We start from the raw sequence: 18,201 nt of genomic DNA on the forward strand, positions 1-18,201 counted from the left end.
TAAGCAGAGAGTTATTTTATTTTCTGTTAAGTCCAGGAGATAGCATCTCAGGGGTTTTGAGAAAACTGCTCCAAGGAGGAAGGAGTGGAAGTCAGGCTATATACAAGTTTGCAACAAAGGGAGCAGGGCTGTCTGAACAACAAAGGTCAGGTATCAAGTAATTCAGCCTTCTTTGTGTGGGAAGATGCAAGCCTCAGGGCGCACTGAATTCATTCCTTTCACATGCACTTCAGCTCTCTGAGGCCAATCCTGTTTCACCTGCTGCTTGCATTCCCCCAGCTCCTCAGCAATCCACTCAGGGGTGGCAACGCCCAGTGGATTGAAGTTTTGGGAGCCCTCATTCACATTTGGAGGCCAGAAACCGCTGATGGCTGTGACATCTTGTTTTTATTATTTATTTTCTTGTTTATTAATATGGCAGGAGATATTTTCACTTCACAGGTCTTTAGGTCTCTGTCCAAATATCAGTCTTAGAAAAGACTTTCTGATGACCCTATCTAAATGAGTGAATAAGTGAATACATTCACCAATGCCCATTTAGGCTGTACCTGGAAGAGGCTTTTTCTCATAAAGATAAACAAATGAACAAATTTCTGTTATTTTATTCCCTATCCTTATTTTAGCCAAATAAGGCTAGGAAAAAATATTTTTTTTAATGGAAGTATAGTTAATTTACAATATCATGTGAGTTTCAGGTGTACAGAAGAGTGAAATACATACACACACACACACATTTTCTTTTTCAGATTCTTTCCCTTGTAGATTATTATGTAATAGTGACTATAGTTCCCTGTGCTATACATATAGCAGGCCTTTGTGGGTTATCTATTTTATACATAGTAGTTTGTATCTGTTAAACCCAGCCTCAGTTCAGTTCAGCTCAGTCACTCAGTCCTGTCTGACTCTCTGTGACCCCATGGACTGCAGCACGCCAGGCTTCCCTGTCCATCACCAACTCTCAGAGCTTTCTCAAACTCATGTCCATGGAGTCGGTGATGCCATCCAACCATCTCATTCTCTGTTGTCCCCTTCTTCTCCTCCCTTCGATCTTTCCCAGCATCAGTGTCTTTTCCAATGAGTCAGTTCTTCCCATCAGGTGCCCAAAGTATTGGAGCTTCAGTTTTGGCATCAGTCCTTCCAATAAATATTCAGGGTTGATTTCCATTAGGATTGACTGGTTTGATCTCTGTGCTGTCCAAGGGATTCTCAAGAACCTTCTCTAACACTACACTTCAAAGGCATCAGTTCTTCGGCACAAGGGAATACCAGCTTAGGGAATTCTTAAATTCATCCTCAGCACCCATTTCTTAGTCTGGACTCAATAATTCTTTCGAAATAGATAATCCCTGTGGAGATTAGGCTGCCCTCTCCAGCCTCTTCTTCCTAGAAAGCTTGGGCAGAAGAGAGTAGGATTTATTTAAATAGCTAAAACACACTCTCGCACAAATCCTAGAAAATAAAGGTTAAAGCAGATAAGAGTTTTCTAACTTCTTGGTAATTTCAATGTTTACTATGAGCCCTTTTTTCAAATCCCTTTTTTCAAATTGATCTTTTATCACTCCCACCCTTAGTGGAGTCCCAAGGTCTTTTTGAACTTTGGAGATAACTTGCTGATTTCCAGCTCATTTGCTAGCAAACAGAAGGTAAGAATGGAAATTGGAAACATTATTAGGGTTTTTGCCCTTCCCTAAGAGAATGCCCTCAAGCTGCAAAAGCTACTTTGTCCCCACAAGGCTTGGGGGAGGAGGGCAAGGGCTGAGACACCAGAGGGGGCATAGCTCCTGTCCTTTTGAGTGAAGGAAGGGAGCTTTGAGCTTACAGCAAGCCTGCAGGAATCTAAATTTGCGTTCATTCCTATATCAGTCCGTTCGTTTATCTATTCCTTTATTTACTTGACAAATATTTTGGGTCAGGGCTTCCCTTGTGGCTCAGCTGGTAAAGAGTCTGCCTGGAGTACGGGAGACCTGGGTTCAATCCCTGGATTGGGAAGATCTTCTGGAAAAGGGAAAGGCTACCCACTCCAGTCTTCTGGCCTGGAGAATTCCATGGACTGTATAGTCCATGGGGTCGCAAAGAGTTGGACACGACTGACCGACTTTCACCTCATTTCACTTCACTAAAAGCCAAAAAAAGCTCCAAGCATTATCTGCAGATTGGTGGAGTGGAGCAAAATGTTTAATGGTAAAAATAAAAGTAACAGGACTTTTTAAATTAGGCAATACAATTCTTAAGTTTATATGTAAAAGATAATGAGAGAACATTCCTCCAGGGGAAAAAATAATAATGGCCCTAACAATGGCAACCCACTCCAGTACTCTTGCCTGGAAAATCCCATGGATGGAGGAGCCTGGTAGACTGCAGTCCATGTGGTCACTAAGAGTCGGACATGCCTGAACGACTTCACTTTCATTTTTCATTTTCAGGCACTGGAGAAGGAAATGGCAACCCACTCTAGTATTCTTGCCTGGAGAATCCCAGGGACAGAGGAGCCTGTTGGGTACCATCTATGGGGTCACACAGAGTTGGATGATGTGATCACTGACCTAGAGCCAGACATCCTGGAATGTGAAGTCAAGTGGGCCTTAGAAAGCATCACTACGAACAAAGCTAGTGGAGGTGATGGAATTCCAGTTGAGCTATTCCAAATCCTGAAAGATGATGCTGTGAAAGTGCTGCACTCAATATGCCAGCAAATTTGGAAAACTCAGCAGTGGCCACAGCACTGGAAAAGGTCAGTTTTCATTCCAATCCCAAAGAAAGGCAATGCCAAAGAATGCTCAAACTACCCCACAATTGCACTCATTTCACACACTAGTAAAGTAATGCTCAAAATTCTCCAAGCCAGGCTTCAGCAATATGTGAACCGTGAACTTCCTGGTGTTCAAGCTGGTTTTAGAAAAGGCAGAGGAACCAGAGATCAAATTGCCCACATCCGCTGGATCATGGAAAAAGCAAGAGAGTTCCAGAAAAACATCTATTTCTGCTTTATTGACTATGCCAAAGCCTTTGACTGTGCGGATCACAATAAACTGTGGAATATTCTTCAAGAGATGGGAATACCAGACCACCTGATCTGCCTCTTGAGAAATTTGTATGCAGGTCAGGAAACAACAGTTAGAACTGGACATGGAACAACAGACTGGTTCCAAATAGGAAAAGGAGTTCGTCAAGGCTGTACATTGTCACCCTGTTTATTTAACTTATATGCAGAGTACATCATGAGAAACGCTGGACTGGAAGAAACACAAGCTGGAATCAAGATTGCCGGGAGAAATATCAATAACCTCAGATATGCAGATGACACCACCCTTATGGCAGAAAGTGAAGAGGAACTCAAAAGCCTCTTGATGAAGGTGAAAGTGGAGAGTGAAAAAGTTGGCTTCAAGCTCAACATTCAGAAAACGAAGATCATGGCATCCGGTCCCATCACTTCATGGGAAATAGATGGGGAAACAGTGGAAACAGTGTCAGACTTTATTTTTCTGGGCTCCAAAATCACTGCAGATGGTGACTGCAGCCATGAAATTAAAAGACGCTTACTCCTTAGAAGGAAAGTTATGACCAACCTAGAGAGCATATTCAAAAGCAGAGACATTACTTTGCCAACAAAGGTTCGTCTAGTCAAGGCTATGGTTTTTCCTGTGGTCATGTATGGATGTGAGAGCTGGACTGAAGAAGGCTGAGCGCCGAAGAATTGATGCTTTTGAACTGTGGTGTTGGAGAAGACTCTTGAGAGTCCCTTGGACTGCAAGGAGATCCAACCAGTCCATTCTGAAGGAGATCAGCCCTGGGATTTCTTTGGAAGGAATGATGCTGAAGCTGAAACTCCAGTACTTTGGCCACTTCATGCGAAGATTTGACTTATTGGAAAAGACTCTGATGCTGGGAGGGATTGGGGGCAGGAGGAGAAGGGGAGGGCAGAGGATGAGATGACTGGATGGCATCACTGACTCGATGGACGTGAGTCTGAGTGAACTCCGGGAGTTGGTGATGGACAGGGAGGCCTGGTGTGCTGTGATTCATGGGGTCGCAAAGAGTCGGACACGACTGAGCGACTGATCTGATCTGATCTGACATGACTTAGCAGCAGCAACAGATATTATATACCTTCAATAACAAAGGGCACTGGAATTTAAACAAAGAGAACAGAAAGTTCACCCAGATTTGTGAATTTAATATGCCATAAAGATGGCATCTCAAGTCAGTGAAGAAAAGGTAAACTGTTCAATAAATGGTGTTGAGACAACTGGGGAACCATCTGGGAAAAATTAAAGCTGTCACACCTAACACCTTGAAACTGGACAAACTACAAAAGGGTCATGAATTTAAATATAGCAAACTCGACCATAAAATTATTAGGGAAAAAAATAAAACAAAACACAGGTGACTACTTCAGTAATCTTGGGGAGAGGAAGACTTTTATAACTATGATACAAAATCCAGAAACCACGGAGTTAAACTGCATTAAAAAAAAAAAATCCACGTGGCAAAACTCAGAAGGAAAATCAATACCAACAACAAACAAACTCATGAATTTGTAGTTCATGAGAAAGAAAATGCCAATTTCCTTAATTTCACTTATAAATGATCTAAATGGAAAAATAGGTAAAGGATGTGAAGAGATAGAAAAGGAAATAAAATATTTCCAAAACCTACGAGGATTAGGAGGAATGGAAGTTAACTGTAAATCAACTGCACTTCAATTTTTATAAAGAAAGACTTCTCCGGTGATCCAGTGCTTAGGAAAACAGGGGGAGGGGAACGGGGTGGGAGAATGATAGCTTATGGTGAATGGTGTAGGATTCCTGATCTCCAAAGAAGATTTCGCTTTGGGACTAGAGACCAGGCTCGATCACTCAAGAGCTTTTGTATAGCAGAGTTCTATTGAAGTGAAAAAGGGACAGAAAAAGCTTCTGGCATAGGCATCAGAAAAGGGACTGAGAGTGCCCCCCATGCTACTTTTAGCAGCTGTTTCTGTCTGTTAGAAAGCTCTTAATCAGATAAGGGAGACACCTCAAGGCTGAGGGAGTTTCACCAGGCCCCTCTCCCACAATAGGCATTTTTGAGATAGGATGGCAGGAGGTGTGTCATCCCCAGCCATAAAACAATTGATATGAATACTGGTTTGTTAAGCTATTATCAGCCCACGGTTTGAGAAAAGGAGAAAAGTTAGTCTTAGGTGGAACCATTTTGAAGAAAGGCAAATTCCAAAACAAACACATAATTTCATTAACATAGCTTAAGAAAAACCATTCCATGAGAAAAATGCATTGGTTAGCTTCAGGTTTGAGAAAAGTTAAGTTCAGGTGGAACCAGGTGTTGTCAGAGCAACACAGAATTTTAAGAGACACTTGCAGCCTATTTATTCCGTTTGGAGACCCATGGCCTTCCCGCCTGTTTCCCTCTCAGGAATGGGGTGGGGTGGGGGGATGTCTGTGGACTCCTGAGCTTGGAAGCCTTTTTTGTCCCATTTCCTGTAGGCAAGACTCCAGCCTTCATGCCCTTTCCTAAATTCCAAACAGTGGATTCAAACAGTTGCTAATCAAGGGAGGAGCAGCCATGAAACCACCTCAGTTCAGTTCAGTGGCTCAGTTGTGTCCAACTCTTTGCTACCCAATGGACTGCAGCATGCCAGGCTTCCTTGTCCATCACCAACTCCTGGAGCTTACTCAAACTCATATTCATGGAGGCGGTGATGCCATCCAACCATCTCATCCTCTGTCATCCCCTTCTCCCCCAGCCTTCAATCTTTCCCAGTATCAGGGTATTTTCCAATGAGTCAGTTCTTCGAATCAGGTGGCCAAAGTATTGGAGCTCCAGCTTCAACATCAGTCCTTCCAATGAATATTCAAGACTGATCTCCTTTGGTTTGCCTGGTTGGATCTCCTTGCAGACCAAGGGACTCTCAAGAGTCTTCTCCAACACCACAGTTCAAAAGCATCAATTCTTCAGTACTCAGCTTTCTTTATAGTCCAACTTTCACATCCATACATGACTACTGGAAAAACCATAGCTTTGACTAGATGGACCTTTGTTAGCAAAGTCATGTCTGCTTTTTAATATGCTGTCTGGGTTGGTCAAAGCTTTTCTTCCAAGGAGCAAGCGTCTTTTAATTTCACGGCTGCAGTCACCATCTGCAGTGATTTTGGAGCCCCCCAAAATAAAGTCTCTCACTGTTTCCATTTTTCCTCATCTATTTGCCAAGATGTGATGGGAATGGATGCCACGAACTTAGTTTTCTGAATATTGACTTTTAAGCCAGCTTTTTCACTCTCCTCTTTCGCTTTCATAAAGAGGCTCTTTAGTTCTTTGCTTCCTGCCATAAGGGTGGTATCATCTGCATATCTAAGGTTATTTATATTTCTCCCAGAAATCTTGATTCCAGCTTGTGCTTCATCCAGCCCTGCAATTTGCATGATGTACTCTGCATCTAAGTTAAATAAGCAGGGTGACAAGATACAGCCTTGACATACTCCTTTCTCAATTTGGAACCAGTCTGTTGTTCCATGCAAAGTTTTAACTGTTGCTTCTTGACCTGCATATAGATTTCTCAGGAGGCAGGTCAGGTGCTCTGGTATTCCCATCTCTTTCAGAATTTTCCACAGTTCATTGTGATCCACACAGTCAAATGCTTTGGTATAGTCAATAAAGCAGAAGTAGATGTTCTTCTGGAACTCTCTTGCTTTTTCTATGATCCAACAGATGTTGGCAATTTAATCTCTGGTTCCTCTACCTTTTCTAAATCCAGTTTGAACATCTGGAAGTTCACGGTTCACATATTGTTGAAGCCTAGCCTGGAGAATTTTGAGCATTACTTTGCTAGCGTGTGAGATGGGTGCAATTGTGTGGTGGTTTGAACAATCTTTGGCATTACTTTTCTTTGGGATTAAAATGAAAATGACCTTCTCTAGTCCTGTGGCCACTGCTGAGTTTTCCAAATTTGCTGGCATATGGAGTGCAGCACTTTCACAGCATCATCTTTTAGGATTTGAAATAACTCAATTGGAATTCCATCACCTCCACTAGCTTTGTTCATAGTGATGCTTCCTAAGGCCCACTTGACTTTGCATTCTAGGATGTCTGGCTCTAGTTCACTGATCACACCATGATGGTTATCTGGGTCATGAAGATCTTTTTGTAGAGTTCTTCTGTGTATTCTTGCCACCTCTTCTTAATATCTTCTGCTTCTGTTAGGTCCATACCATTTCTGTCCTTTATTGTGCCCATCTTTACATGAGATGTTCCCTTGGTATCTCTAATTTTCTTGAAGAGACCTCTAGTCTTTCCCATTCTATTGTTTACCTCTATTTCTTTGCACTGATCACTGAGGAAGGCTTTATCTTTCCTTCCTATTCTTTGGAACTCTGCATTCAAATAGGTATATCTTTCCTTTTCTCCTTTGCCTTTGACTTCTCTTCTTTTCTCAGCTATTTGTAAGGCCTCCTCAGGCAACCATTTTGCCTTTTTGCATTTCTTTTTCTTGGGGATGGTCTTGATCACTGCCTCCTATACAATGTCACAACCTCCATCCATAGTTCTTCAGGCAATCTGTCTATCAGATCTAATCCCTTGAATCTGTTTGTCACTTCTCCTGTATATCATAAGGGATTTGGTTTAGGTCATACCTGAATGGTCTAGGGGTTTTCCCTACTTTCTTCAATTTAAGTTTGAATTTTGCAATAAGGAGTTCATGATCTGAGCCACAGTCAGCTTCCAGTCTTGTTTTTGCTGAATGTAGAGAGCTTCTCCAACTTTTGCTGGAAAGAATATAATCAATCTAATTTCAGTATTGACCATCTGGTTATGTCCATGCATAGAATCTCCTCTTGTGTTGTTGAAAGAGGGTGTTTGCTATGACCAGTGTGTTCTCTTGGCAAAACTCTACTAGCCTTTGCCTTGCTTCATTTTGTACTCCAAGGCCAAATTTGCTGTTGCTCTAGGTACCCCTGACTTCCTACTTTTGCATTCCAGTGCCCTATAATGAAAAGGCAATACGTGAACCGTGAACTTCCTGATGTTCAAGCTGGTTTTAGAAAAGGCAGAGGAACCAAATATCAAATTGCCCACATCCGCTGGATCATGGAAAAAGCAAGAGAGTTCCAGAAAAACATCTATTTCTGCTTTATTGACTATGCCAAAGCCTTTGACTGTGTGGATCACAATACACTGTGGAAAATTCTGAAAGAGATGGGAATACCAGACCACCTGACCTGCCTCTTGAGAAACCTCTGTGCAGGTCAGGAAGCAACAGTTAGAACTGGACATGGAACAACAGACTGGTTCCAAATAGGAAAAGGAGTATGTCAAGGCTGTATATTATCACCCTGCTTATTTAACTTATATGCAGAGTACATCATGAGAAATGCTGGACTGGAAGAAACACAAGCTGGAATCAAGATTGCTGGGAGAAATATCAATAACCTCAGATATGCAGATGACACCACCCTTATGGCAGAAAGTGAAGAGGAATTAAAAAGCCTCTTGATGAAGGTGAAAGTGGAGAGTGAAAAAGTTGGCTTCAAGCTCAACATTCAGAAAGTGAAGATCATGGCATCCGGTCCCATCACTTCATGGGAAATAGATGGGGAAACAGTGGAAACAGTGTCAGACTTTATTTTTCTGGGCTCCAAAATCACTGCAGATGGTGACTGCAGCCATGAAATCATAAGACACTTACTCCTTGGAAGGAAAGTTATGACCAACCTAGAGAGCATATTCAAAAGCAGAGACATTACTTTGCCAACAAAGGTCCGTCTAGTCAAGGCTATGGTTTTTCCTGTGGTCATGTATGTATGTGAGAGTTGGACTGTGAAGAAGGCTGAGCGCCGAAGAATTGATGCTCTTGAACTGTGGTGTTGGAGAAGACTCTTGAGAGTCCCTTGGACTGCAAGGAGATCCAGCCAGTCCATTCTGAAGGAGATCAGCCCTGGGATTTCTTTGGAAGGAATGATGCTAAAGCTGAAACTCCAGTACTTTGGCCACCTCATGCGAAGAGTTAACTCATTGGAAAAGACTCTGTTGCTGGGAGGGATTGGGGGCAGGAGGAGAAGGGGAGGGCAGAGGATGAGATGGCTGGATGGCATCACTGACTCGATGGACGTGGGTCTGGGTGAACTCCGGGAGTTGGTGATGGACAGGAAGGCCTGGTGTGCTGCAGTTCATGGGGTCGCAAAGAGTTGGACACGACTGAGCGACTGATCTGATCTGATCTGATCATGAAAAGGACATCTTTTTTGGGTATTAGTTCTAGAAGGTCTTGTAGGTCTTCAACATCAGCTTCTTCAGCATTGCTGTTTGAAACCACCTGTGCTAGAGTAAAGGAAGCAGAGAAGCTCATCAGGATTAGAGGACCCTGCCCACACCCTAAGCTTGTCAGCAACCCCACCCTTGAAATTGTTGTCCAAGGCTCTGTAACCCCATGGAGTGCAGCATGTCGGGCTCCTCTGTCCTCTACTACCTCTTGAGGTTTGCTCAAATTCACGTCCTTAAGTCTGTGATGCTATCTACCCTTAAAGTATTGTTATAAAACTCCTTGTCAGGGACTTCCCTGGTGGTCTAGTGTTTAGGACTCTGCACTTTCAACGTAGGGGGTACAGGTTCTCTCCCTACTCAGGGAATTAGGATCTCAAGTGGCATAGCCAAAAAATGAAAATAAAATTAATAATAAAGTAAAGTAATGCTCAAAATTCTCCAGGCCAGGCTTCAGCAATACGTGAACCGTGAACTTCCTGATGTTCAAGCTGGTTTTAGAAAAGGCAGAGGAACCAGAGATCAAATTGCCCACATCCGCTGGATCATGGAAAAAGCAAGAGAGTTCCAGAAAAACATCTATTTCTGCTTTGTTGACTACGCCAAAGCCTTTGACTGTGCAGATCACAACAAACTGTGGAAAATTCTTCAAGAGATGGGAATACCAGACCACCTGCCTCTTGAGAAACCTCTGTGCAGGTCAGGAAGCAACAGTTAGAACTGGACATGGAACAACAGACTGGTTCCAAATAGGAAAAGGAGTTCGTCAAGGCTGTATATTATCACCCTGTTTATTTAACTTACATGCAGAGTACATCATGAGAAACGCTGGACTGGAAGAAACACAAGCTGGAATCAAGATTGCCGGGAGAAATATCAATAACCTCAGATATGCAGATGACACCACCCTTATGGCAGAAAGTGAAGAGGAACTCAAAAGCCTCTTGGTAAAAGTGAAAGTGGAGAGTGAAAAAGTTGGCTTAAAGCTCAACATTCAGAAAACGAAGATCATGGCATCCGGTCCCATCACTTCATGGGAAATAGATGGGGAAACAGTGGAAACAGTGTCAGACTTTATTTTTCTGGGCTCCAAAATCACTGCAGATGGTGACTGCAGCCATGAAATTAAAAGATGCTTACTCCTTGGAAGGAAAGTTATGACCAACCAAGATAGCATATTCAAAAGCAGAGACATTACTTTGCCAACAAAGGTCCATCTAGTCAAGGCTATGGTTTTTCCTGTGGTCATGTATGGATGTGAGAGCTGGACTGAAGAAGGCTGAGCGCCGAAGAATTGATGCTTTTGAACTGTGGTGTTGGAGAAGACTCTTGAGAGTCCCTTGGACTGCAAGGAGATCCAACCAGTCCATTCTGAAGGAGATCAGCCCTGGGATGTCTTCGGAGGGAATGATGCTGAAGCTGAAACTCCAGTACTTTGGCCACCTCCTGCGAAGAGTTGACTCATTGGAAAAGACTCTGATGCTGGGAGGGATTGGGGGCAGGAGGAGAAGGGGAGGGCAGAGAATGAGATGGCTGGATGGCATCACTGACTCGATGGACGTGGGTCTGGGTGAACTCCAGGAGTTGGTGATGGACAGGGAGGCCTGGTGTGCTGTGATTCATGGGGTCGCAAAGAGTTGGACACGACTGAGCGACTGAACTGAACTGAACTGAAGAAAAAAAAAGACTCCTTATGAAATCATCTAGCATTGGAACACACAGATTTTTGAGGCAGGAACCTGCTGTATACCCCTTTGCTTGGCAAAACAATACTATCCTTTTATACTTCACCCGGTTAGCCCATGAGGCTACTCTGTCCATTGGATTCTCCAGGCAAGAATACTGGAGTAGGTTGCCATTTCCTTCTCAAGGGGATCTTCCCAACCCAGGGACTGACCCTGTGTCTCCTGCATTGTTGGTAGGTTTTTTTACTATCTAAGCCACGAGGGAAGCCCTTGTAGTACATACTTCATCCAAACCTCTGTCTAAAACTCTGTCTTCAAAATATAATCCAGCTCCAGTGCAGAGAGGCAGCGTTTTCAGCACCATTAGGACTTTGTATTTTCATTGCCAAAGGCAAGAGTTCAATCCCTGGTCAGGGACTAAAATCACGCAAATCACCTGACACAGAGGAAGAACACACACACACACACACACACACACACACATAAAATTTGAAAAAAAAGAAAGAAAAAGGGAAAAAAATTAAAATAGAGAAATAAAAATTAAAACTGCACTAAAAAACCCCCCAAACTACACTAAAATGTTATTTCCCCACCTGATTGCTAATATCCCAAAATTTGATGGCTATTTTGGCTTGAAAGGGTATTTGCAGGCAGGGTCCTTATACATTGTTGGTGGGTCCGCATATTGGAAGATGCTTTCATCAAACCTGTGACTGTCACTGACCCCCATTCTCTTTGACTCAGCAATGCCAGTTCTAGGAATTTATCCTACAGACATAATCTCACATGTGCAAAATATCATATATAAAATATTAATTGAAGCACTAAAAGATTGTTAACAATTTATAGCCAAGGAGCAGAATGAGGGGTGAGGGGGTTAACTGGATGGAACATTCTAACAAGAAAGGAGGATTGGGATTCTGGTTAAAGTGACATAACAGGATTCTTAGTGAAGGCAGGCCAGGGCATGAGATATTACCTGAGATGGTGAAAGAAAGTGAAAGTGAAGTTGCTCAGTTATGTCCGACTCTGTGACCCCATGGACTGTAGCCTACCAGGCTCCTCTGTCCATAGGATTTTCCAGGCAAGAATACTGGGGTGGGTTGCCATTTCCTTCTCCAGGAGATCTTTCTGACCCAGGGATTGAACCCGGGTCACGGGCACTGTAGGCAGACGATTTACCATCTGAGCCACCATCTGATCAGATATGGAGGGGGATCTCATATACAGTATGGAGGATTCTGGCTAAACCAATTTAAGAGGATTCTTGCTAAAATTGTGGACATACAAACATTGATGCCTCATTGAAAAGTTTAGCAGGTCCTGAGCAGAATGTGGTCAAGGAGAGAATCTTTATCATGCCCTTTTCTACATCTAAAAATATTTAGTCACATGACTGTATTACTGTAGTGTTTTTTTTTTTTTTTTTTGCCATGCTACACAAGGCATGCTCGATCTTAGTTTCCCCGGTAGGGATTGAACTTATGCTCCTTGCAGTGGAAGCATGGAGTCTTAACCACTGGACGGCCAGGGAAGTCCCATACAAGAAAACTCTTTTTCTATAAACCAAAAAGTAGCAAAGCATTTAATACAAAATAATTCATAGACTGTGGGAGAGGATACTTAGACTGAAAAAACCAGGGAACCATTGACCTATGTGAAAATATAAAGTGTTTTTACAGGAACCAAATCATTATTTAAACTCCCTTTGGAAAGAAAATAACAGGAAGATTGATATTGGTGTTTATGGTGTAGAGTTTCCACATTAAGATTATCAAAGTTTGTGCAACATAGTATCAAGTAGATCTGCTCAGGCAATAGAGTCCTCTTGGCTTGGCAGGGTGCCAGCCCTATCTGTTATACTTTCTTTAATTTTGTAGCACTCAGCAGACACCAATAAGTGGGATTGCTTCTGCTTCCTCACTCTGTGCTGCTGCTGCTGCTAAGTCGCTTCAGTCTTGTCCGACTCTGTGCGACCCCATTGACGGCAGCCCACCAGGCTCCCCCATCCCTGGGATTCTCCAGGCAAGAACACTGGAGTGGATTGCCATTTCCTTCTCCAATGCATGAAAGTGAAAAGTGAAAAGTGAAAGTGAAGTCGCTCAGTCGTGTCAGACCCTCAGTGACCCCAGGGACTGCAGCCTTCCAGGCTCCTCCATCCATGGGATTTTCCAGGCAAGAGTACTGGAGTGGGGTGCCGTTGCCTTCTTCGTCCGCCACTCTGTAGTCTTCCCTTTTAAATTAAAAATTTCATCTGGGGGGAGCCTAACAGCACCAGTAGGGGAAGGAACACTAGCCTCACCGCTAAAATTCCCAAGATTCAAGCTCTCCTCCGTCACTCACAGCCTGTGTGATCCTACACAGCATCTCTGCCTGTCTCTCCAACTTCATCTTCTCATATTTAAAGGGGCAACATCTGTGCTTGTCCAACTTCAAAAACTTATTGTGAAACAAAACAGACAAGGTGGGCAAAAGGCCTTTGAAAAGCTCCAAGTATTGTTCTGATGTAGGGCTGCCAGATAAAATACAGGATTCTGAGTTGTAATGGAAATTCAGACAAACAGCTAATGCTCTATGTATATATCCCATGCAATATTTGGGATTATACTTACACTGAAACTCAATTTGTTATTTATCTGAAGTTCAAATTTAACTGAGCATCCTGTATTTTTATTTGCTAAATCTGGCAACCCTTTTTGCTATCATATAACAACATTAATGAAAACAATAGAAAACACTTACCTAGCGGTTACTACATCCAGGACTGTTCCTTGAGCCATATATATATATATGTATTTAAACTCATTAAATACTTATAAGGAAGGTGTACTACTAGACTTACTTCACCTGCCTTAATTAAGGCAGGAATTTGCCCAGTGTCACATGGCTACTATGTTCAAGCACTAAAACTTACTCATGATTCCTATATAACCTGTTTGGGTAGCATTGGCTCAGCAGAATCACTGATAAATGTTTGTGTGTGAAGAAATGCACAGATTGCCCTTGTGCTAAAATGTTCTCCTGGAGAAAGAGATGACTGTTTGTTTTGTTTCCCAATAAGACAAACATCATTATTCCTATTGGTATAGATGGTGAAACAAGGCATAGTAACTTTTCTAACATCAGAGAATTCTTTCACCCATAGCCCAAATATTTTATTGAGCAACTATTATATGCTGCACACAGTTCTAGAGACTTGTGATATAGCAGAACAAAATAGGCAAAGATCCCTGGCCTTACAGAGCTTATATTCTAGCTAGGAGAAACAGATCAAAAAAAAAAAAAAAAGCAAATTCTGTAGTAATTAGAAGGTGAAAACTATGCAATAAAAAATAGAGCAAAGACTTCCCTGGCAGTCCAGTAGTTAAGACGCCGCAATTGCACTGTAGGGGCACAAGTTCGATTCCTGGTGGGGGAACTAAGACCTCTCAGGCAGTGCAGTGTGTGTCCCCTGCCCCCCCCTCCCCCGCCCCGAGAAAAATGTTACTTAACAGGTAAACCCTAACAGATATAGGAACACACCTGTAGTCCAACAAAGAGGTTGACTTGCTGCAGCAGGGGAGGCCACATGGGGGAGGAAGGTGGGCATCTTGGAAAAGGGAGTAAGGAGGGGCTTCTCACAGGATTGAAGCTCTTTTTGGATAACAGCACAAGCAGATAGAAGACCAGCTCTGGGCTGGGTGCTGTTGTGAGGTGCAGCAGTTTAGGAACTGGGTATCTTATAAATCTTTGGGTGCTCAGGTAACAGGGAAGAGCCAAGTCTGACTCCATGTTGGATCTGATTCTTTGACTTAAACCTTGATTGTCATTGCTCTTGTTATAATCATACATTATGGCCTGCCTCAGGGAACCCTGCCCTCTGCTGAAAGTTAAACTAAGGTGGCTTGGTTCCACTCACTAGGAGACCATCTGACCATGCCCACCTGTCAATGGCTGCAAGAAAAAAAGTGATTAACACAGCCCCTCCTATTTTGCAAGATAAAGCTACTTTACTTCCTCACCTCCAGTCTCTCCCTGTTCTATAAAAGAAACGGGCATCCAGGCCCCCATAGGATGGTGTTTCAGGGGCCTAGTCTGCTATCACCGCGGTCCACAGGTGACACTTTCCTATTCCTGGCCTCTACACCTCATCTCCCAGTTTATCGGCCTGTCATCAGCAAGCGGATTGAGCTTGGACTCGGTAGTGGAGGGAGAAATGAAGCGGGGCTGGGCAAGTCATTAGTAAAATGCTGCATTTTCTCAAAAGGGGATTGTCAGTCATTTTGTAGCCATGCTGTGGCCTTGAGGGAAACACTGTTTTTTGTTGGCTTTGCCACTGTCCTGGTTTGTGTCTGTTGGGTACATTGTGGTCTGATTATCAGTGGGATGGATTTTCACTTTCTCAAGGTAAAGAGATTATGTAAAAAAGCAAATTTAAGGGCTTATGAAAACCGGTCACGATTTAGTATGCAGCATCTGAGTGGACCGAGGGCATTAACGGGGAGGTAAGAGTAAATACTTTTTAATTTTCCTAGTTTTAGAAATAACTCTTTGAAGCTGGGATATTTCAGACAGCTTTTATTATTCAATATCTATTAAAATTGTAGTGAAGCACACTGTTAAGGGTTTTACATGAACTTTAATAAGTTTCACAATCATCTTCAGAGATGTTGTGCTTCAGAGAGGTGTGCTTAGTGGCTCAGTCGTGTCCGACTCTTTGCGACGCCATGGACTGTGGTCCGTCAGACTCTTGTCCATTCGGATTCTCTCAGCAAGAATACTGGAGAGGTTTGCCATGCCCTCCTTCAGGGGATCTTCCCAACCCAGGGACCTTCCTGACCCAGGGACCGAAGCCAGGTCTCCTCCATTGCAGACGGATTCTTTACCATCTGAGTCACCAGGGAAGACTCTCTGGGGGGGTAGGTCCTGTTATTATTTTTAAATTATTTTTTATTTTACAGACGGAGAGGAGGAACACTAAGAGGTAAGTTAACTGACTCAAAACTACATTGTTAGGAATGAGCGATGGCCAGAGGTTAAGGGACACAAGCTGACTGCACAGCCTTTGCTTTAGCCACCTTGCTTTTTTCTTGGGTTGAGAGATTACACGGCTAACGGGAAGAACAGGAGAGAACATTTGTTAAAAGTGTTTAGTCTGGCCAGGCACTAAAAGCTCAGTGAATTGCCACATATAAAGCCTACTCGGATAAGGAAACTGAGGCTAGAGAGAATGGGTATCCGGGCCAAGTTCGTAGTTATGTTAACTGGTAGAGCCAGGAAAGTCTGGATTCAAACCCAGGACCCGCCGACCCCAATCCCAGTTCCGCCTCTCCACTGCACCAGCCTCTGCTGGGAAGGACTCCTCGAGGTGAGTGCCCTTGAAATGAGGACTTTGGTTCCCTAGGCGTGGAACCTGGGGGCAGTAGGTGGGGCGGGGGTGGGCACTTACCTGGGGGAGCCCGCCCTCGCCCCGCCCCTCCCGGGCGGAGCCGACTCGTCCACCAATCAGAGGGCCCTGGGGGCGGGCCGGGGTGGGTGCTCGGGCCCCGGCCCAGCAGTTCGAGCGGCGAGAGCGCTAGTCGACGCGACTCCGGGGCCGAGGCGAGCGAGCGGGCGCCTCAGTGTCCTTCCCCTCCCCACCCGTCGCCTGGCCGCCTTCTCCTCTCCGCGGCCGGACCGGAATTATGTGATCCCGGAAGTTCCGGCGCCATTGCTGTGTGGGATAAACAGTAATGGCGGAGGCTGCAGCTCCCGGAACAACAGCCACACCATCAGGAGCAGGAGCGGCAGCGGCGGCGGCGGCAGCGGCTTCCCCCACCCCTATCCCCGCAGTCACCTCGCTGTCCCCGGGGGCGGGGGGCGGGGGAGGCGGCAGCGACGGCGGCGGCGGCGGCGGCGGCGGCGGCGGCGGCGGCGGCGGCGGCGGCGGCGGCGGCGGCGGCTGGACTAAGCAGGTCACCTGCAGGTGAGACGCAGAGCGGCCGGCGCCGGGCGCGGGGAGGGGACCGAGACCGCGGAGGAAGGGGGCGGGCGGCCGGGCGGGGGCGGGCGGAGGTGGGAGGCGAGCCGGCGTTGCGGTCCCCGCGGTCGCCGCGCTGCGTCAACCCCCGCCGGCCGCCGAGGCCCGGGCGCGCGGCCCCGCTGCGGAGCCGCCGCACAGCCCGCAGCCTCCCCGCACCGGGCCGAGCGGCGCGGCGCGCGCGGGGAGAGAGGTGGGCTGACTCCTCCCTCCTTTTATTGTCGCCGATCCCCCCACCCCAACCCCCGGCCTGCGAGCTCGCCGGTTCCAAAAGGGGTTTGGCGGTGTGGCCCGGAGCCCGCAGCCCTGCCGGGCCGGGGATCGCCGCCGCGGGGCCCGGCCGCCGGCCCCGCCGCCGTGTCATCCGTTTGTAACGTCTTCCCGGGTCTCTCGGGCCCCGCCCGGAGCGGGGAGCTTTTGTGATTTCTACTCTTGTGTGTTACCGGGCTGGGCGGTTCTGAGCTTTGTCTCCGAACCGAGTGCCGGCCCGGGGGGTCTTCTCCACCGCCTTAGGTGTTACGAACTGGCATTCCCGTTCCCCCCCCGGCTGGAAGGTGTCTTGTTTTCAAGTCCACGCGTCTTAAGGGAGTCGGGGAACTCGTCGCTCCGCAGGGAGACGGATTTTGTTTTGGGTTTGGGATGTGAGATGAACATATTTGAAAAAAATAAGTGATTAGTAGAGGACTGTTATGCGGACGTGTGGCTGTGCGTCTACGATAAGGGCATTTAATTGGATGTCGTACTTGAGTTTTTTTCTTAAGTGATCAGTAAGCGACTAGAAGCTTTTGTTTTTCTGTCGGTTGAAAAAATCAGTTGAAACGCCGTTATTCACCTAGGTGGGGTAATTTATATGCAGATATCAATACTTGAAAATATTTTTAATATACAGAACTCAGTGTCCTGGTATTAACAGGGGTGAAGCGTTCTCAGTGCTTAATATGATAAATTTAAGACATGAATGGTAAACTTAATTATTTTCAATAACGGGATAGAGAAAGCATAAAAGCTGTTTTAGGTAGCTTTTTTCACTTATCTGTAGATCTGAGAATACTCCTGCAGTATCCCAAAGAATGAGAATTTAAAAATTCCTATTCATGGAACCAGATCTTTGAGTCTGTTATTTGTTTTCTCTGCAGTGCTGCAATTGATTTACATGTGCTAGCTGAATCTTTTAAAATAAACTAGTGTAGTCTTTATATTCCTGAATTTTCTAGCCTTTTACCCTGCAGTTCCAGTCTGTCTGCATGCACTGAGAATAATCGTCCTTTA

General features: G+C 45.0%; 1 protein-coding gene and 2 long non-coding RNA genes across 6 annotated transcripts in view; 2 read left to right on the forward strand and 1 right to left on the reverse strand.

Moving 5' to 3' along the window:
* On the reverse strand, positions 1-16,487 carry LOC147373688 (uncharacterized). Its single transcript, XR_015161995.1, has 2 exons — positions 16,363-16,487; positions 1-1,391 (listed from the first exon to the last, which is right to left on the reverse strand). It is a non-coding gene; the product is annotated as an uncharacterized LOC147373688 (long non-coding RNA).
* Positions 15,337-16,040, forward strand: LOC147373689 (uncharacterized). The gene is made up of 2 exons (XR_015161996.1): positions 15,337-15,418; positions 15,875-16,040. It is a non-coding gene; the product is annotated as an uncharacterized LOC147373689 (long non-coding RNA).
* The window catches only part of MKRN1 (makorin ring finger protein 1), a 19,346-nt gene continuing 17,571 nt past the window's right edge, over positions 16,427-18,201 (forward strand). For 2 of the 4 annotated variants that reach the window (XM_086395259.1, XM_086395260.1), the window contains exon 1: positions 16,427-16,878. In XM_086395259.1, coding sequence (XP_086251385.1) covers positions 16,646-16,878 — 233 coding nt within the window. In that variant the 5' untranslated portion in view covers positions 16,427-16,645. Of the gene's footprint in view, positions 16,879-17,039; positions 17,126-18,201 lie in introns of those variants that run through there. The other 2 variants (XM_086395261.1, XM_086395262.1) reach the window with 1 other exon arrangement.

Source organism: Bos grunniens, chromosome 4 (assembly GCF_055505025.1).
Source record: "Bos grunniens cultivar Pamir isolate PY7600 chromosome 4, Bosgru_T2T1.0, whole genome shotgun sequence".
In the NCBI taxonomy this organism is placed as follows: domain Eukaryota; kingdom Metazoa; phylum Chordata; class Mammalia; order Artiodactyla; family Bovidae; genus Bos; species Bos grunniens.